General features: G+C 36.3%; 1 protein-coding gene across 3 annotated transcripts in view; it reads left to right on the forward strand.

Annotated features, from left to right (window-relative positions):
* fras1 (Fraser extracellular matrix complex subunit 1) overlaps positions 1 to 22,300 on the forward strand; it is a 367,570-nt gene that overhangs the window by 214,014 nt on the left and 131,256 nt on the right. For all 3 annotated transcript variants that reach the window (XR_015935951.1, XM_088629471.1, XM_088629472.1), the window contains 6 exons: positions 5,880 to 6,023; positions 9,495 to 9,635; positions 10,916 to 11,056; positions 19,040 to 19,180; positions 19,364 to 19,634; positions 20,590 to 20,674. Coding sequence is in view for 2 of the 3 variants with exons in the window: in XM_088629471.1 (XP_088485597.1) it covers positions 5,880 to 6,023; positions 9,495 to 9,635; positions 10,916 to 11,056; positions 19,040 to 19,180; positions 19,364 to 19,634; positions 20,590 to 20,674 (923 nt within the window). In the remaining variant the exon portion in view is untranslated. The remainder of the gene's footprint in view (positions 1 to 5,879; positions 6,024 to 9,494; positions 9,636 to 10,915; positions 11,057 to 19,039; positions 19,181 to 19,363; positions 19,635 to 20,589; positions 20,675 to 22,300) is intronic.

Below are 22,300 nucleotides of genomic sequence, written 5' to 3' on the forward strand. Positions count from 1 at the left end.
GGGGTAATTTTGGTCAGACGGCCACTCCTGGGAAGGTTCACCACTTCCATGTTTTCGCCATTTGTTGATAATGGCTCTCACTGTGGTTCACTGGAGTCCCAAAGCTTTAGAAATGGCTTTATAACCTTTTCCAGACTGATCAATCTCAATTACTATGGTTCTCATTTGTTCCTGAATTTCTTTGGATCGCAGCATGATGTCTAGCTTTTCAGGATCTTTTGGTCTACTTCACTTTGTCAGGCAGGTCCTATTTAAGTGATTTCTTGATTGAGAACAGGTGTGGCAGTAATCAGGCCTGGGTGTGGCTAGAGAAATTGAACTCAGCTTTCCAAAGATGTGATAAACCACAGTTGATTTATGTTTAACTCCTGGGAAGGTTCACCACTTCCATGTTTTCGCCATTTTTAATTAGTTTAATATTTATCATGCTGTAACACACAGTTTAAAACTAATAAAAGCCTATATAGTTTACAACGTAATTTCTATAATTGGAAAAAGATTGTCCCTCAGCATTGACTGGGATTCAAAACCAGGCGTTTTCTGGCAACAGCCCAAATGCTTCACACGCCACGTTAAGCTTTCACTGCTCCACCTGGCAGTTTTACAAAGTAGTGCAGTCCCACAACTGAGTATTTCTAAAAACCAGCGGTATCCCGGAGCTACTGAAATGCAAAGCACTGCAGTATTCCCCGCACATTCTGTGCGGTATGGGTGGGGTATTTCGCGGTATACCCCGGTGGGCGTGACGCATCAAAACGCAGTATCACGCGGTGTAGTGCGTCATTTGATGTCATACCGGAAAGTATCCGGAATCACCTTGTAAAACCGCCAGGAGGAGCCAATAAAGCTTAACCTCTCATGTACAGCATTTGAGCTTTTAAATTTAAACTGTGTATTACAGCATGTTAATCATCAGTCATTAAAAAGTTGGTATATTTTATGAAAGCAAGATTGCTCAGTTGGGCAAAAGTACACAACCTACCTTTATCATAAATAATTTAATTATGCAGAAATATTTTATGCATCAAAGCCTTTACCAAAGGTATGATATTACTCATATTATTAATAATGAATGACCTTGGACAAGCTGTAAACTCAAAGTATTACGCTGGTCCACGTTTTGTTAACACCCGAATCGCAGGTGGATTCTGTTTTTTGATCTGTTATGGTCTGTAGCTCAAATCCTGCTTAACTAAAAATTAGACGCGAGAAGAGTATTATTGGACAATGTTGTGAGGCTCTGGCGGAATTTCTTTGTAAACTGAAGAGTTTATAGAGGAGACAGGTTGTGTATCCCTTATAATGACACAATTTTAATGCGACACGGAAGATAATGTGGTGTATTGGTCGTTAGTGAAAAAATTTAATCATTTAATCTCTTTACTGTGCACATTTTAATCCGCTTAGTATTGAATATTTATATGGAATTTTACCACTAAAGGGAAATTTTAGTAGCTAAGCATAAAACGCAGAGGAGCATAACGAAGGTCATAAAGGTCATAAACGATATTAATTTAGGAACATAAACATATTATGTAAACTGTATGTTGCTGTTATTGGAATTTTAAAGAAAAAATACACACCAATACTCAATTTCTCCTAAAGTATATTGACATTTTTTATATTTCAAAATAACACATGTTCGTACTGTATGTACAGTACATAGCAGTACCGCAGGTTGAACTGTAGGGCGCAAATCCAACCGAACCCAAAAGTCCAACATATTAATGTGCATTCGCCTGACGGTACACGGTTTTCATCACTCTCTGCGGGAGTAGTTTTTAATTCAGTTTGAATTATAACTGTACGTACTGTCTTCGTATTTGGCCAGGGCTTTAAAGAGAGGGCGTGCCAAAATTTTTCGGTGCCATCGTCTGCGCTTTAAAGGTATCCCTGTCGCGGAAGAATTTGACCTCGGAACGTTCACCCAGTGTAATTATTGTTTCATTGCAGTTTGACAGATTGTCTTTAAATCAATTGTTGTCAGAATATCCCCACCTCCAAACAAGAACAGAATTGCAATGATTTTATTAACTGGCTGTTTCAGTAACCTAAAGTATATATCTAAAGTAATAATTTAACAATATATGTAAATGTTTTAAGATATGTTTATGTTGTGAATGTCTGTAGATTGTATCTTATTTTTAGTTTTATTTTGTTTCACGTTAATTTTATAAGAGAATCTTGATTAAAATACTTTTATTTTTTTACAATCTGGTAATGCCAGACAGAATTCACATTCGCTGCAGCCAAATGGCCTTGCAGATCAGATACTGTATCAAGGAACAAAACAATTATCGCGCCCGGCTCCTCAATGGAATCGCTTTAACATGCTAATGCGTTGGTGTAACACTCTGTGTCTGTACTCTGTGTACAGTACATTGTGAACAAACCGGTTTCACAGGTATTTTAAACCCCCAACCAATGTTGTTTCATCGGTTGTTATCCTGTAAAGCGCTTTGAGGAGCCACCTTTAAAGGCTCTATATAAAATAAAGTTTATTATTATTATTATTATTAATATTGATCATATTTTTCCTCCCAGAACTTGTAAATTGTTGTTGTTATCCTGTAAAGCGCTTTGAGAAGCATACTGTCCAGCTTGTCAGGTGCATTTGTTTGTTAAATAATAAGTAGAGCTTTGGGCTTATTAGTGCTCCACTTACAACAACCCAATGTAAATACATTTTGTCTCCAAATCCATCACCACTTGTATGAATCATAGCCCTGCCAAATGATGCAAATTCCGCTGCAATGGCTGTGTGCAGGAATTTTTCAGTATGGCATCTCAAAAAGCGCTTTACAGGATAACAACCGATGAAACAACATTGGTTGGGGGTTGAAAATACCTGTGAAACCGGTTTGTTCACAATGTACTGTACACAGAGTACAGACACAGAGTCTTACACCAACGCATTAGCATGTTAAAGCGATTCCATTGAGGAGCCGGGCGCGATAATTGTTTTGTTCCTTGATACAGTATCTGCAAGGCCATTTGGCTGCAGCGAATGTGAATTCTGTCTGGCATTATCAGATTGTAAAAAAATAAAAGTATTTTAATCAAGATTCTCTTATAAAATTAACATGAAACAAAATAAAACTAAAAATAAGATACAGACATTCACAACATAAACATATCTTAAAACATTTACATATATTGTTAAATTATTACTTTAGATATATACTTTAGGTTACTGAAACAGCCAGTTAATAAAATCGTTGCAATTTTGTTCTTGTTTGGAGGTGGGGATATTCTGTCAACAATTGATTTAAAGACAGTCTGTCAAAGTGCAATGAAACAATAATTACGCTGGGTGAACGTTCCGAGGTCGAATTCTTCCGCGACAGGGGTACCTTTAAACGCAGACGACGGAACTAAAAAATGTTGGCGCGCCCTCTCTTTAAAGCCCTGGCCAAAGATGAAGACAGTACGTACAGTTATAATTCAAACTGAATTAAAAACTACTCCTATTTGGCATTTTAGTTATGGAGGTGGAAAGACGCCCCCCCATCTCTGGGGTCCTGAGTTGTCGCCATCTTTAACCATTCCATGTCCGAGTCGCAGCAGGTAGAGACACGTTCGAAAAAAAGTTAATCCCAGCTACAATACATTATTTTTAATATTTTTGTGGTAAGAGGGAGCAAAACATCAGTATTTACTGCTAGTAATTAGTGTACGATCTTTAGTTGAAATCTGAGCCTAAATAAAAAGAAAAAGCATTTTCAGAGAGCAATTACACTGTGTTTATGTGGAATAAGTGATTAGGTTTATGAGCAATCTAATTCGTTATTTGTTTAAAACGCTATATAAAATAAAGTTTATTATTAATTTGCTGGACAGAGTGGTGAACATTATTATGCAGAAGACAAAGATAACGATTTATGTTAAAAGACATTTAATTAAACACAGATTTGTGATTTAAATGGGAATGGGGGTGACGGTAACTCTTAATCTAAATAAAAATAAAATAAATAAAACAGGTTTCGATAGTTAATAACCACTTTTTATGCACAAAACACGGGTGATTTTTCTTCCTCCTGGTCAGTTTAGAAATCTGTGTACGCTGTAAGGTTTTTACTTCTTAATTAAACTTTTAAAATACACGTTTCGAATAGAAAGAAATCCTCTTCCTGATCAGCACGTCTTTTTTCCCCAATCAGAGGGGTTTCAGATGGTGTCAGCCAATCACCATTCTGAAGCCCTACCGTAATCTCTGGTATAGGGAGACCCCAGAATTCTGTCCCATAGTTTAGATAGATGATAGATACTTTTATTGATCCCGTGAGGGAAATAAAATAAATCATTTTCATTTTAGGAAATTATTAAACGCTCGGCTAAAAGCAAAGGAGATTGTCTGTTATAGTGGACATAAAAGAGTTTGCTGCGGCGTTTTTGGAAACCCAAATTTAACAATAAATCGCTGGCATTATATCCTAGAAGACACAGTCCGGGAGAATGCCCGCAGCGTAAAAGAAAATGCCTGATGAACTAGGGATTGGATAGTTTCCAAGTGCTTGTACAATCGATGGAAATGTTCAAATAAATGTGCAAAAGAAATAAATAAAATAATCATGTTCCTAAATTAATATCATTTATGACCTTCAGATGCGTTATGCTCCTCTTCTTTTTATGCTCAGCAACTAAAATTTCCCTTTAGTGGTAAAATTTCAAATACATTTTCAATACTAAGCGGATTAAAATGTGCACAGTAAAGAGATTAAATGATTAAATCTTTTCACTACCGAGCAATGCACCACGAGGGCCCCTGTCGGTCATTTTGGCCAGCCAATCACTTACCGCGGTGCCCTGTGGTGGCTTGTGGGTAGTTTCCCGTACCGCGGGTTTGTACCGTGCATTTTGAATGGCTGCATCTGTATATCTGTACATAGCACACTATGTTTACTAGCACAATTATTTACGAATATCTTTAAGTTTCAGAGTCCAGCCATCTACATGCATAGGGATATGGTAAAACCTCAATATTCAGAAGTTCTATATTCATGATTATGCCTATTTGCACAAACTTATTATTATGTAAGCTGTACAAGTAGAGAATATGTACTCTACTATGAATAAACACTAACACTAATACAGGGTTATAACAGTGATCTATTTGTTTGCAATGCAGTAACCTGACTTATGTGGGGAAAACAGTGCTTTTTAAGTTTCCAGTATTCATTTTGATTGAAAATACTACCTATAATTATTAACACTGTTTCTGAAATAGTTAACAGTTATAACAAAAATATTACTACGGAACTGGTTGTTTGAGGAGCTGTGGAACCATACCCTGTTTTCCCGTTAGATATTAACTCCCGCATTTGAAAATTCACTATTAGACTTAAAAGTACCTAACCCACACAAATACTGAGGTTTTACCTCACAGAATTGTACCCTGCAGCTGAGGTATAAATACTGTATAAGAAAAAAAGTTAGAACCTGTATCTAATTAAATAAAAGATCCTAGCCATGATTAAATGTATCTTGGAAACATTTGCTAAATGAATGGAATTCATGGGAATTCCTCCTATTCATAATAGGAAATATTTGTGGATACCACAAAGAGGAAATTATTTTATTAAACATAAAACAATAATCACATACTTAAGGATTAGTGCTAGTTTCTTTCATGTTAAAATTCCCTGAATGTTTTGCTGTAGTCCCAGTTTATCTGTCTACAGTAATTGCTTTTACTGAGGCTTTTGTTTCTTCCCTTCTTCTACTAATTACTCTTTTTCTGTGTGGTTTGTTCTGGCAGTTGGTAGTCCTAGTTAAATATGATAAAAAATATATTGGTCATGCATCGTTTCCCAAGGCATTGTTTTACCTTTATTGAATAGATAAAGTTTCAGAAGGTCTTCTAAACCTGTCGTTTGTAGCATGTGACGGCCAGTGTTTGACATGTGATGTGCCAGGATCCTGCACCTCCTGTAGAGACCATGCTAAAGTCCTGCTATTTGGAGAGTGTCATGAGAGCTGTGCCCAGCAATACTACCTTGACTTTACCACAAGGACATGCAGAGGTAAGAATGACATTTCAAGAATACGAAGACCTTAGCTTGGTTTGCAAAGGAACAGGTAAAGGTTTATAAAGAAGAAAAGAAACACAACGTTTCGGCTGTGGAGCCTTCTTCAGGTTGAGAAGAACGCTCCACAGCTGAAACATTGTGTTTTTTCTTCTCTTTTCAGCATGGAATAAACCTTTACTTATTCCTTTGCAGCCTACGCATGCTGACGCAGCTACCTACTTGAACTACTTAGCTTGGTTTGATGCTTATCTGACATCATACATAGTGTGAGGAGGTATGGTTGCTAGCTTTGGTGAAGCCTTTTGGTATTCTGAAGTACTGGTCTCAAGATTATTTGTTTTTCTCAAAAAAACAGCAAACTCACTGTAAAAAACTTTGGGCATTTCACTTTTTTTCTATAAGCATTACTGATAAAATCTTTCATAGAAAAATTTAAATTCCATTCGATCAGTAGAGAATTATTCACAATGTAATCCATAGAAGCCACATTGTGTTTTATTTGACATCAATAGTTCACATTGTCTTAGAAATGTGCATGTAGGTTTAATGCCTAAAGCACCATTACCCAAGTGATGAATTTGAAGAGAGTTAACTAAGAGAATGCATGTGAGTGCGTCTAAGAAATAGCTTGCCACCTGCATTATACCTGAGGTTTTATTACTTCAAGCTGTTTTAAAAACCTAAGTGCAGAAAAATATTCTTATGCTTTTGATGCTTCCTTTCAGAGATAAAAAATTATAAACATCTGTCTAGTTTAGTCTACAATAATGTTACAAGTGAAAGGTTTTGAAAAAGATGAAAATGGGAAATAACAGAACAAATCAGTCAATAAGTAACATATTCATGACCCGCAACTTGTAAGAATTTTGCAAAGAATATACCCGAGGGTTTGGTATGATTAGAAGCACATGGGGTCTTTGTTCTCTGGTACAGATTTGGTTAAAAGAGTAATCATTCAGACATGGGGGGGGGGGGGGGACCACAAGAACCACATTAAGCATACAATATACAAGTTACTCTATTTACTTGTTAATGGTTCCAGAGACCACCCAGAAAAAACTGCTACCAAATATTCAAATTCATAATGCCACCAAATGACAGAGAACCTATCTCCCTATTCTAAAAGTGCACCCATTAATCTGGCTGTTTTTTATCCAGTGTTTATTTAACACAGGAAATCAGAGCTGCCTAAAAAACACAGAATAGCAATCTCTCTTATAGATATTCAAATACTTTATGGATGTCTGGACAAGGACCTCTCACGCTCCATGTCCTCCTGTCTCCTCTCTTTTGTTCTGTTCTCATCTGTTCCACTGTGTCTCTCTGTATTTTATCCTGTACTTTTGGCATTGTAAATCATTTACCCAGAACCTAATTTACTGACTTAAAGGAGAAGACCCTTTTGACCAGTTCAGGGGGTTTGTGGATTTACTGGTACTTGTGTACAAAGCCGAAGCTATAAGAAAACACACATGAATGAAGCAAAGCTGAAGCAAAAACCAAAAGCGAAATGAAACCAAAGCCAAGCGGGAACGAAGTCAAACAAAAGGCCCCTTCATTCAGAAAACCCTGAACCCTGCACTCTGATTGGCCGAGAAGCCGATTGATGATGACATCACACAGAAACAATGATGTAATGATTGTAATGGGGGAGGGAGAACAATCAAGGTCAGGAAGTGTGGAACACAGCAACAAAATACGCACGGACCACACACTGGGATGAAACAGCCACATACCTGACAGGCAACAGACTGTTTGGTCCAAGCACACAAAATATTTTAGAAATACTTAAGTGAAATATACCTAGCACAACCAAGTCCTTTGATTTGAAGCTCTAGGAAGTGGAAATGTTGACACTAGCTAGGTGCTACCTATCTGGTTTCTTAGAGATGCTTCCATAGTCACCGATCATAGCCTGCAAGATTAAATTAAACCTAAATGCACATTGGCAGTGGTGAATTTTGGTGCTTAAATAAGAGTTTTTAGGAGTTTAACTTTCCTGAGCAGTTTATCAAAATGTAATAAAATAAGGGCTCTTTTTCCTTACATAGTAATTTAATTGAAGTACACTTCATGAAAATAATAACTGTTTTTTAAACTTTTATATCAAATGCAACATTACAGAAACAAATTTTTGATTTGTTGTTACCTTGCTCAGTTATATTACAGTGTGAAATTATATTGTTTTAATAGTGTATGATCTTCGCATTTCACATGAACAAAAAAGTCCACTATATTAGCAGGTTATCATTAATTAATGCATATGTTTTACTGTGTTTTTATTATTTTTGAAACCAACAATTCCTTTTGCACCCTTAGTGTTTGGAAATGCCAAATTTTAACATCATGTTTTATGGCTCCAACCCCTTTTCTATTACAGGGAACAAGGACTGTGCACACAACCCTCTGACACACTATTACAGGAGACTTATCATTTTTCCAAAATTGCACTTAAAGTTACCTCATGCTAACTCAAACCATTTAAGTCCCAGCAGTACATTGTCTGCACTGCAGGGGGAATCAGTGTCACAGGAGGTTAATGATATAGCACAGACTTGAACAGGTAATCTTTGGAACAAAAAGACACATACTTAGACACTTGTAGTTCAGGTGGGTAGCTGCGTCAGCATGCGTAGGCTGCAAAGGAACAAGTAATAGGTTTATTCCATGCTGAAAAAAAGAAAGAGAACACAACGTTTCGGCCGTGGAGCCTTCTTCAGGTGTGAGAGAGACAGGGCAGTAGGCAAAGGTAAAGTAGCGGGAGAACAAAGGTTGAGAGGGAGGAGGAGTGAGAGGCGGGAGCAGGGGACAGAAAGAGAGGCCAATCGGCCACGACCTCTGACGGCCACGACCACTCTAATCTCTCCGTCTGTGTTCTCAAAGACGGTTTTCCGAACTCATACATCAGAAAGACCACCGAAACTAAAATTATTCTGCAGCTAGGATCACACATTCTCCCTTCCCTTAACGACAGATTACTGTTCTTTTAAATTTTCTCCATTCATTGGAAGTTTCATTTCACACCTCTCTGCACCCATTCTGACTTCACACCTCTTGATTGGCCTCTCTTTCTGTCCCCTGCTCCCGCCTCTCACTCCTCCTCCCTCTCAACCTTTGTTCTCCCGCTACTTTACCTTTGCCTACTGCCCTGTCTCTCTCACACCTGAAGAAGGCTCCACGGCCGAAACGTTGTGTTCTCCTTCTTCTTTTTTTCAGCATGGAATAAACCTATTACTTGTTACTTAGACACTTGTTGGTAGAAATTAAAATTATTTTATGATTAAGAATGGTAAACAAATATCAGATTTCTAGGAACACTTATTTACAGCTTCAGATGTAAAACAAAATCAATTAACCACTATGTTGCTCTAAGTAAACTGAAAGGTTTTGTGAATTGAAAGTTTTACAAGTGACCTAACTATGTCTTATATATTAGTTTGTAATTAACATTTCTGACCTTTTCAGAGTGTGACTGGAGCTGCAATGCCTGCAGAGGTCCACTTTCTACAGACTGCCTTCAGTGCATGGATGGCTATGTCCTTCAGGATGGATCCTGCATGCAGCAATGCTCAACAGGCTTTTACCGTGATGGAGAGAAATGCCAGAGTTCGTACTGTTGTTGAATTTTATTACAGTTATGCTTTTTAAGGCATCATTCCATAGTGTCATTCTTTTTTTGGCTTCTCTTTCTCCATTTTGCTGATCTATTTCACTCCAGACAGCCACCTATATATGGCCAGCAGCCATATCACCCTGCAACTCACAACTGGCAACCCACTGAAGCTAAGCAGGTGTGAGCCTGGTCAGTACCTGGATGGGAGACCTCCTGGGAAAGACTAAGGTTGCTGCTGGAAGAGGTGTTAGTGGGGCCAGCAGGGGGCGCTCACCCTTTGGTCCATGTGGGTCCTAATGCCCCAGTATAGTGATGGGGACACTATACTGTAAACAGGCGCCGTCCTTCGGATGAGACGTAAAACCGAGGTCCTGACTCTCTGTGGTCATTAAAAATCCCAGGGCGCTTCTCGAAAAGAGTAGGGGTGTACCCCGGTGTCCTGGCCAAATTTCCAATTGGCCCTTACTAATCATGGCCTCCTAATAATCCCCCTCTATGATTTGGCTACATTACTCTGCTCTCCTCCCCACTGATAGCTGATGTGTGGTGAGCGTTCTGGCGCACTATGGCTGCCGTCGCATCATCCAGGTGGATGCTGCACATTGGTGGTGGTGGAGGGGAGTCCCCATTACCTGTAAAGCGCTTTGAGTGGAGTGTCCAGAAAAGCGCTATATAAGTGTAAGCAATTATTATTATTATTATTACCTATAACATTTGTATATTAATGAGAATCTGCTTCTTTAGATAGTGTTTCTTTTTCTGAGTATGTTTTTGTTTCTGTTTTCGTTAAGGTGGCAGTTCAGCATGTCGACACAATGCCTGGTAAATGCAGAGTTAGATCACATGCTACAAGAGGTCAAATTTCCTCACAATATATTTGGATGTTGAGATAGACATTACAAGTAGTCTTTTAATCTTATTCTTGTGTTCTTCTACTCATCAATTAAGTTAATATTAACCACACATAACCATGTACATAAATCCCATAAAAGCTACAAGTAGACATGAATACATGAAGGGAGTTCTAAAAAAAACATAATTGTGAGATTAAAACTTAAAATTGAGACTGAAAGACACCTGCTGATCGTTATTGATCGTCAAAATGGCATTATTGAAAGTCAGATTTTGGCTGCTTTTTAAAAACCATTTTGCCTAGCTAAATTTAATTTACTCTGAGTCATTTATTGTTATATTTTTAAAGCTAGAATAGGATGGTGACAGGGCATTCATACAGATTGAGTATGATTTTGCTGGTTGTTTTCCTTTCTACTAGGGTGTGAAGTACATTGCGAGGAATGTGAAGAGTTATATCAATGTGAGAAATGTAAAAAACCTTATGTTGTGCTGCAAGGACAGTGTGTTCATGAATGTGGCAAGAAGTATTTCTTGGACAGATTTCTGCACAAATGTATTGGTAAGATTCACCTTTTGTTTCATGATGATAATGATATACAGATCCAGCCATTCAGAATGCACAGCGAATAATGCAGCAGATTTCGGTGTACACACCCTACCACACCGCATCACACTTTTAAAAAAATATTCTGTTGTGGGACTGTAAGATTTTGTGGCGCTGTGAATGCTTGATGTGGCACGTAGAAGCACTTGGGCTGTTGCCAGAATCCCGGTCAATGCTGAGCCCCTTGGGACAATCTTTTTCCAGTTATTATAGTTGTATACTGTTTAGATTTTATTAATTTTTTCATTAATTTTGTTAATAAAATTAATTTTAAAAACAGCGTAGGGCTATTTTACAAAACAAAATTACTAAATTGGATATTTAGTAATTAGTTGATTATTATATACAGTATATATATCATATATCTTATAAATATATCATATATATTGCTCTTACAAGCTGCCGTGTTAGCAGAAGTGTTTACTACTTCTGTTTGAGCCTTCTGAAAACTCAATAAAAACTAAAAACTATAAACAGTTATATTAATAAACTCATATTATTTTATAAAATAATAAAAACTCAACAGTTCTGTCTCCTACTGTGATATTCTAAACTTAAGGTCTGCTTCTTTGACGGTCTTGTTATACATTATTAATTGCTATTCTTGGAAATACACTTTGCATTGTTATTCAGTTTGTGTCTGCATGTTTGTTATATCCGTCTTTTCTGGTGTTCCCCACTTTCATCTTGCTGTAATGCTGTAGTGGGAATTTAACATATTTGGGGGGTGGTCCTTGATCTTTGATCTGTTTTGAGGAGCCATTTTTTTCCTTGGTGCATGTGTGCGCTTAGGATTGTTTTAGTTTTAGTGGTCTTTTGTGTATGGGTAATGTGTAGGGGTAATTGGTGGTGTGTCCGTCATGGCATTCAGGTTAGAGGATTTTACTCTGAACACAGCTTTGGAGCGGTATGAGAAATGTCACAAGGCAGATATTTTAACAGGTTTCTTTAGTCTCTCAGTTTTAATCTAAAAGTGAAAGTTTAATCAATGACAAATAACCCTCAACAAAATACAAGCAGTTTGAAATAATATTTATTATTCATAAATTAATTTTTAGCTACCACTCATTCCTTCTCCACTTTTTTGTAAACTGGCAGAACTGGTTTTTACTCCAGCCATTAACAGTATTCATGTTTCCTAACTCATTCATGTTTTTAATTAATTAATATTATTTTAATATTTAACATGTTGTGATATATACAGATGCAGCCATTCAAAATGCAAGGTACAACCCCATACCGCGCAAAATTATATTCAGTTCAGTGCGTTATACCGCAGTATGTGATTGGCTGGCCAAAATGACCGACAGGTGGCACTTATGGTTCATTGGTTGTTAGTGAAACGATTGCAATCATTTAATCTCTTTATTGTGCATGTTTAAATCCACTTAATATTGAATATTAATATGGTATTTTACAACTAAAGGGAAATTTTAGTAGCTGAGCATAAAAAGAAGAGGAGCCTAATGCATCTGAAGGTCATAAACCGTATTAATTTAGGAACATAAACATATTATCTAAACTGTATATGGCTGGTATTGGTAGTTTAAATAAAAATACACACCAGTATTCCACTTTCTTCATAAACGTTTTAAGCATCAAAGTCTTTAATTCGGTTACATACTGTAGTTATTTTGGAATTTTTTTACGTGCTCCTTCTAACTATATTAAGTTTATATACTTCATAAAAAGTTATAATGTTTTAACCTTTTCTATTAAAATTTGCGCTCGTTATCGCAATAAAAAAACGCATACTTTTTAGAATTTGATTAATAGGGAATATAACATGGAATTGAGTATCTAAATAAATAATAATGATATAATTATATTTATATAGCTCAAATTATTACAATATTACACTTTGTAAACATCTGTAGCAATTTGACTCATTCACCAGCGACTTGGAAACTTTTTGCCTGCTCTGTTCAGTTATAGCTTACGTTGTCAATTGGTGCGTTGGTGTAATGGCTTAGGCATCTGACTTGCATGCTAGAGGTTGGGGGTTTCTTTAAGATAAGATTTTATTGTTCTATTTAAATAGAACGCAAAAAAAGAGAAGAAAAACATTGCACATTTTACTATTACATAAAATAAGAAAAACATTGCACATCATTCTATCGCACATGTACAGTATAACACATAACAACATGTAACATTTATAACACATCACAAAACATATTGCACTCAAGTGGGTTGTAAGAGTCAAAATTGTGTTTATCCTTGACATTTGCATTGACTGCTTTAATGGATAGTGGAACAAAGGAATGTTTGTATCTGCTTGACTTACATTTGGGAACCCTAAAACGTTTGCCGGAAGGAAGAAGTTGATATTCAGAGTTGAGGATGTGGGAAGGATCTGATATAATTTTTCCTGCCTCTTTGATTATGGATTTTTCAAAGATTGTCTGCAGGGAGGGGTGCTGTTTCACTCCGATGATCTTCAAAGCTGTCTGGATGAGGCGGGTAATTTGCAATTTAAAATGAACTGATAGATTACCAAACCACACTGAAATACCATATCTGATAATTCTCTTGATTACAGCATGGTAAAAGAGTAGCATTACTTCCTGTCTAACCCCAAACACCCTTAGTCTTCGCAGGAAATATAAGCGCTGCTGAACTTTGGAGCGAACACTTTCAACATATGTAGACCAGCACAGGTTACGGTCTGTGACATACTGTGTGCGATTTGTTAAAATTGAATGGTACCATCTTATAATGTTATGGTTAACGGACATTTCCTTCAACTTACTTACCAATTGATGGGGCTGCAGCGTATTAAATGCAGAGCTGAAGTCCACTAACGGCATCCGAGCATAGGTATTGGGGTTCTCTAGGTATTTTAGAAGAAGATGCATAATTCTGTTGATTGCATCATCGGTGCCCCGCCGGTGTTTATATGAAAACTGATATGGATCCAGTACAGTGTTCACTTCTGAGCACAGCATGGATCCCATCCTCTCAAAGCATTTCATCACAACAGACTACCTGTAACGGGACAGTTCTTTCCAGACCCTATGCGGATGACACAATCCGGGCAAAAGTGAGAAAACACTGGGGAGAAAAGTCATGCAGGAGACGGGAATGAGGACAGGGGGGCGTGTCCATGGTGCACTGGTGCACGGGGGAGGTGTGGCCGAGGCAAACAATCCAAAGGTAATCCAGACGGGGAATCCAAAAAATGGGCAAAGTCCAAAGCCAGGCGGTCCATCAGGAACAGACGGGTTAAAACCAGGAACCAGGTCGGTACTGGCAGGGGGAACAGGAACAAGAACAGAGACTTAAAAACATGATGGAGCCAGATGCATCAGGACCCGGGCTCGCATGATATGGGAATCAGATGCAAAGCCCGGAACTGACTGAGGGTCTGGCTTTTAAGGGGGACGGGAAGGAGGCTAGAACAAGGGGCAGGTGCACAAAATTAGGTCCAAAGTGAAAAGATCCGGAGCGCCCTTAAGGAGGAGGGACTACAATCGTGACACTACCGGCCTGTAGTCATTGTTATCCGAGGGACAGGGCTTTTTGGGTATTGGCACGATTATTGCTTGATCACGCTGGAACAGAGTGTAAGTCAACTGACTTCTGAAAGATAGGACACAATGCTGTTGTAATTCCTCTGCACAGTTTTTTAAAACTAAAATAATAAATATTATCGACACTATATTTTATTTGTTGGTATTTCTAAATATCACAACATGTTCAAAGTTAAGTGAGTTAAATTATTAACCTTTTCTATGAATACTTGCACTCGTTATCGCAGTAAAAAACGTCGTACTTTTTAGAATCTGCTAAATAGGGAATATTATATGGAATCTCTTATCTAAAGAAATTAATAACGATATTAATTTAAGGATCTAAATATATGTATTTATATAGCTGGTAGTATTACTGTAATCCACTTTCTTTGTAAACTTTAATATCTTCTGTGTCGCATTAACATTGCAATGATCTTACAAGTGTAAAAGAGGCGATACACAATGTGTCTCCTCTATAACTTTACAGAGAAATTCCACCAGAGCCACACAGCATTGTCCAATAATACACTTCTTGTGTCTAATTTCTAGTTTAGCAGGTTTTGTGCGATAAGCACATTGTTTAATGGGGATGACATTACCCACGTCTATATTACTGTACAACACAGGTTTCAGTTGGAGTGTCTGTTAAAACAGAGCCTTCCAATACATATAACTATTGAATGATTTCTTTATCCATTTCAGCTAAATGAAGGGAATTAAATCAGTCAGGAGTGCCAGTTGTAAAAAAAACCTTCTTTCCTCTGTTTAACTTAATCCTTAATCACAATACCATCACTTAATTTATCCAGATACAACAATAATAATGCCAACAAACAAGCTATAATAATGGACTATTTTTATATATTCAGTTATGTAACAAAGTAATTCTCTGATCTGGCTTTGAACCGCCTGGGTGCAGCGCATTACATGACAGTCCATTACCTATTACCACTATAAGGACAATAATATATAATTCTTAAAAAACAAACGTCAGATGTTTCCAAAATGTCCCCTTGTGATATTTGTAGCTGCTTAGTTACACGACTCCATATTAATATTACTAACAAGAGGTATTAAATCAGTACTTTTAACTTTTACTAAATTCAAGTATTTTCAACTTTTAAGTTAAAAGTGGTTTTTAACTATCTAAAACATATTTTACAGCTTTTAAAGTCAAACAATATTTGAGTTAGGCAGGAACACGTCATTGTATCTTATTTTTTATTTAATTTAAAAAAATAAAAAAAACGTTTGCCCATCGTGTTGATAAGCTGTTCCCTGATTACTGGCAATTGTAAAAAATAATCCTTCCCCCCTCCCTCGTTTAATTGAAAGATTTCCGTGAAGAAATCCTTAAACATAAAACCATCACGTACAATAATGTAATGTTTTCGGGTGCTCGTGGGTTTGTGCCCTCACCGCTCCCAACTCAGGTCAGTCCTCCACCGCTGGGGCTTGAAACTGGGTCTCTGGTGTTACTGAACAGGGAACCAGCCAGCTGAGCTAAAGCTTAAGCTCCCCTCAGCCCAGGCGCTGAGATCCCTGCTGTTCACATGGAAGGGTGGTGATGTTACCACGCTGGCAAACAGCTTGCACAACCTGTAATGTTGTCCTTATCCATTACAATAATTCATCCAGTTGTTTCCCTGTTGAATGACGCTGACGAACCAGGTTCAGTTCCAGGCGGTGTACTATATAGAACAGTTTAAACTTTTTTTTTTTAATTTCAAGCTACATTGTAGGCTGATTACTAGCTGCTGACATTTGGATTAAAAGAAAATATAGATTTTCTTAATTCAGGTGGAAACCTGAAAGAGACACATCATGTTCACAATAAGCTATGATAGTGGACTCTTTTATGCATTTGGTTTAATCAGAAACAGACCGAAAGTAATGCTCTGATTGCGCATTGAACCGCCTGGGTGCAGTTTGCTACATTACAGTGCTCATTTCCACTACAAGGACAATAGAAGTTAAAAAAAATGAATGTCAAATGTTTCCAAAACACCCACTTGTGATACTTTAGCTGCTTTGTTACACGATTCCATATTCATATTACTATCAAGTGATGTTAAATCACTACAACTAATAATAACTAACAATGTTAGAACAAGCACCTTAAAACCCGAACCCATGTAAGTTACCAAGTTAAAGACTTTGATGCATTAAATATTTATGCATAATTAAAGTATTTATGATGAAGGTGGAAGGTTATGTACTTTTGTCCAACTGAGCAATTTTGCTTTTATTAAATATGCCATTAGGGTGTGCAATACGTTCCTGCTTTGTATGAAAAATAAATCTAAATGGTGATATCCTTAAAGTTAATTAAGGGATGTAGAAGACAAAGATAATGATTTACATTGTTTAATTTTAAAAACTAAGTGATAAATGCAGAGACGATTGGTGCCATTCGCACAGGAAAGATCGGGCTGCGCTGCCCCCCCCCCCCCCCTTCCCCCGCCTCTGTTGGAGCGCAGTATTTTCACAGCCTCTGATTGGGGAAAAAAAGACCAGCTGATCTGTCCTACATAACTGGAAGAGAAGATAATGTGATTTTTTTCTGTATTAAATGTGTGTTACATTTATGAAATTCAAGTATTTTAAACATTTAAGTAAAAAGTTAAAATCTTACAACGTATGCAAACTAAGCTGATCACGAGGAAGAAAAATAATTCGCTTTTCATGCTTAAAAATGGTTTTTAACTAAACCAGTTTTTTACAGCTTTTAAAGTCATGCAATATTTGGCAAGGACATGTCATTGTATCTTATTTTTGATGTAGTTTAAAAAGAAAAAGTCATTTGCCCATCGTATTGATGTTCTCCAATTACTGGCAATACACACGCCAGATCCAATTTTGCCAGACACAACCTCCCAGAGCAAATTAGGCACCTGGACTGAGGTTTCCTTTAGCCCAGCCAGCTGGTTCCCTGACGCTGACGGAACGGGTTCAATCCCAGTATATAATAATAGTACAGTTATTTTTTTAAATCGATTTTTCTAGAGTATATAAATTCAATACATTCATTCTCCATTATCCAAACTGAATTCGTTCCTGAAAATCTGTTCGGAAGGCGGGAGATTGTAAATCGAAAATAAAAATTCCATTATTTCTTATGTGGAAAATTCCACCCTGTTCCGAACCGAAGACAAGTTCACTCCAAAACCACCCTAAACATATGATACCATATACAGACCATTATAGCAAGCTTAGTAAACAACACAGTTCTATTCAAATAAGCCAACTATAGCTGTAAAATAATATGATATAATATTTACATTTTTCATTCTTTGTAATAGATCTCTATCCAAACGAATGGCTAGAACAATGCCCGTACTGGTGTCGACTATTACTCTAAAGAAATTGACTAGAAAAATAAGAAAGCTAGTCAGAATTAAATAAAATACATAAAACATGGAAACAAACAAGAAAACTCTTTCTTAGGGCCCATATTGAACAACAACTACAAAACAAACACAAAATAACACTTTTAAAATGAGAGCACAAGCTTTCGCAGTGATCGTAAATGAAGGACTGCTGCCTCATTGTGTCCTTAACCACAATGCCTTGGTTCTCAGTCAATATTGGTCACTTTCGAACTTCAAAGTTCGGATTAGCGAAATTTTGTTCTTATAACGAATTACAAGGCACAAATTCTTCATGTTTGGATTAGCAAAAATTCACATACTGAATGTTCTTATGAGTGTATAGTTAGCATGTCAAAACTTTTCCAAAATAACCACAGCAAATGACGAGTCTAAGACTTTGATGCAGAAAATGTTTATGAAAAACTTGGAATATTGTTGTGTACTTTTTGTCTTTAGCTACCACTACCAGCTATATATAATATGTATAATATATTTGTTATATTTTCTACATTAATATAGTTTATGACATTCAGGGATGTTATGTTTGATATTTTTATTGTCAGCTACCACATTTTCCCTTAGTTACACTATTCTATATTAATATTCCATATTAAATGGATTTAAAGATGATAAACAATAGGGAAACAGATTAAATGAAGTAATCATTTCACTAACATCTAGCGCACCACAAGTGCCACCTATTGATTGTCTTTGGCCAGTAATACCATGCTGCTTTAAAGGTAACTGTGTTACCAACAAATGACGCATGTTCTGAGCGGCTGTATCTGTGTTCCATTTGAGCACACTGATGCACAATTGATCTTTAAAATAAAAAATGATTTTTTCTGGATCTTATTGATAATGTCATACTTCTGAAAAAGTAATTTTATTAGGGTGTAGTAGGGTAAATTAATTATGTATGTCAGACAGAAGAAAATGTCTTTGAGTTAACAATACCCTGGTCACTTCACAAAAAGGCTTGTATGGAACTGAAAAAAACTGAAAAAATACTAACACATGTGATGTCACCTTTAACATTTTTTACTTTTCAGCCTGTTCTACTGATTGCCTTGAATGTGATAGTGCTCACCAGTGCAGAGTGTGCAACAAAAACACCTACTTAAAAGATGGTGTTTGTACACTGGACTGTGGATACGGGTTTAACATCAACAGAAAAAACAGAACATGTAAAGGTACCACTAATGTTTTTCATTGATATATTCACGAAATTAGTGTATTTAACTTTTAACATACATTATGTAACTGTGCATTTGTGTCCTCCAGTTCCACGGCAACGTCATGCTTCTATTGGAAAAATGTAGACATGATTCTAGAATATTCTGTGCTTGGTTAAAGATGATATTGTCTCTCTGCAGAAAACAAACACGCTCCAGTATTGTATGTGAATGGTTCTCTGATAGTGAAGATTGGTGGAACTAAGCAACTGGATTTTTCATTCATGAGTGTTCGTGACCCAGACACCTCCATCGAGAATCTTATTTTCCAGCTTGTTCAACCTCCCAACAATGGCAGGTTGATAAAGAAAATGAATGGAAAGGAATTTAAATTAAACAGGGAAGATACATTTACATTTACTGACCTGATAGAAAACACTGTAAGGTTTATCCATGCCAAAGACAAATCAAAGTGAGTATGTGGTGTGTTGCCTCTGTCTGTTTCCTTTTTGAAATGTTTTTGTTGTAGAGGGGGTAGGAGAGGGTAAGACTTCATAACTACTATGAAATGTAAAAAATATATATATCAACTTGCATTTCTGTGTGAGCATTAATGTGACTACAGTTCTTTAAAGAAGCCCAAAGTCATGTGAATGACAAAAAACAATTGTATGTCTGTGTAATATAATTAGACATGTTTCATCTGAAATACGGAGACGTTACATTGAAGAAGCATCGTTACATTGTTTTACAGTATTTATTTGATTTGCATCTCACTATCCTAATTTTATTTTTGCTTGGAGTTATGTTCTCACAGGTTATAGGTAGGACTTATTTTTAGCATTTTATTACAAAGCAATATAAATATACTGTATATAAGAAATGTTTTTAGCTATTTTAATTAAAGGCTTCTAAGAAGAAATATGCATCCAGTAAGTTCACCAATAAGTCATTTAAAGAGTTAAACCATAAAGCATTATAATGTGTCTAGAAAAATAACTTTTTTTTATTGTAGGCATAAATGCATAGATCGTACTGTACCAACAATTTCCAAAAAGAGTTTCTTTGACAGTCAGAACCCACAATTTTTATGCAATTTGTTTAGGCTTGAACATATAATATATGTCAAATGCTTCACCACACCTTATAAGTAACAGGCCTTTAATGTTAAAATGTTTGTTTTAACCTATTGGAGTGAGTTCCTTGAATTGGGTGAGTCTTTCATTTTGTAGATATTCTTGAAAATTAACCTAACCTCTGTAAACTGAGGATGTTTACTTGTAAAATGTGTGTATGTCTGGCACTGAAGCGTGCTATGTCTTAACAGAGCTAACCCAAACAATAGTACCTCTAAATTTGTGTTTAAAATAATTATTAATGTGTATCCAACAGGAAGGGAAATAACTTCTTGTCTTGAATTGTTATAGGAATGGTCAGCTTTTCCTGAGAGCTGGGGATCAACAGCTGTTCTCTCAGACAGAGACAATTAACATCCAAGCAATTTCCCTGCAGGTAATGTGAAAGGCATCTATTGTACTCAGTCTGTACGAGAGAGGCAGATCGGCTCCTCATAAGCCTACTTGTGAGAACTTTCCTTTGGGTTTCAGAAATGGCTTCACTAGGTTGTTTACCACAATACATTCTTTATTCACATGGAAAACAATAAGAATTAAATTCATTGATCCCACTGGTGGCATGTCTGATGTCATAAATGTGTTCAGAAAGGTATTAAGAGATATTGAAAAGTTCACACCGTCTTCCATTTATTTTCCAGTTTTTTTATTTTATGTAATAGTATGATTGCATAACTGTTTGGTGCAATTTAAGACACTTAAACCTTGCAGTATCTCATCAATATTAATAGTAAAAACAATATTAATTTCTCAGTTGTTCTGAACTTTAGTGTACTTATGCATCAAAGTATGTTAAAGTTAATAACAGTGATGCAAAGTAGTCTTTTAACACTACACAGTTTTTGTTTTAGAACCAGAAGATAGTTTTCATGTAGCAGCATGTAGAATGCATGCCACTGTTTTCATAATAGTGCCATCAAAGTATATTCAGTCATAACAAGACAGTTGTATGCTATAGATAAATACCATTGCAGTCTGGCACTGGAATGTGGTTTGTTCTGTTTAGGTGCATTATAAGACCCTGAACTTATTTATGTTCTCTGGCAAAATAACCAATGCAACAAATAGTTATCCAGTGTAGAGTATATTAAATTGTAGAGCAGGAGACACAAGTCAGATAAAAGCTATGCTAGCACTGTACTATAATTTTGGGTAAATTACTATACATCCGTTTTATGAACATTTTGGAGAAAAATAAGTGATCTATTTGCCTGATAGAGTTTTTTTTTTCAGCATTCTCATTTTCTGGAAATCATTAATTCAAATGATTTTAGTTTAGACACATTCAGTTTATACACCTTGTTCAAACCAAATAAACAGAAATGTTTGTACACTATCATTTATAGTTCGCACATTTGCACTTTTCTTTCACATAACTATGCAAAATAAAATTTTAATAAGATCTTTATGAGTTGTCTGTCTGATTAAATTAAGTTTTTTGTATTGTCACACTGTCTTTGAGATCTGTACTTTATGTTCAAGTTTACAAAAAATGGTGATCAGTTCTAGCCCCTATAGCCTTGCGTATCTCTTTTGCTTTTCTAAACAGTTTCTAAGACAAGGGTAGGATAACCAATTTTATCTCAGGCTAAATAGTTTTATATGACAAGTTGATATATACTGTAAAGGAACAAGTAATAGGTTTATTCCATGCTGAAAAGAGAAGAGAGGAAACACGTTTCGGCTGTGAAGCCTTCTTCGGGTGTGAACACTACGCAGACTACGCATGCTGACGCAGATACCCACCTGATATACTGTATACTAGTAATAACTTTCAAAACAGAAAACAGAGAAGACATTCTTCACTAACAGCAAATCTCTTTGGAACCTACTGCTTTTGCCAGTATTTCACTTCTAATTTTACACTGGAAGACCTTTTTAACAATTAATTATTGGTCAGGTTTTACTGCATACAAATTTGAGAGGATCCTCAAAATTAAACATCAGCCCTAATATTTTAAAAAAGTACTGTTTAATAGATTAGATTTTCTTTGTAAATACAGTA

Source organism: Lepisosteus platostomus, chromosome 4 (genome assembly GCF_059453375.1).
Source record: "Lepisosteus platostomus isolate fLepPlt1 chromosome 4, fLepPlt1.hap1, whole genome shotgun sequence".
Lineage (NCBI taxonomy): Eukaryota > Metazoa > Chordata > Actinopteri > Semionotiformes > Lepisosteidae > Lepisosteus > Lepisosteus platostomus.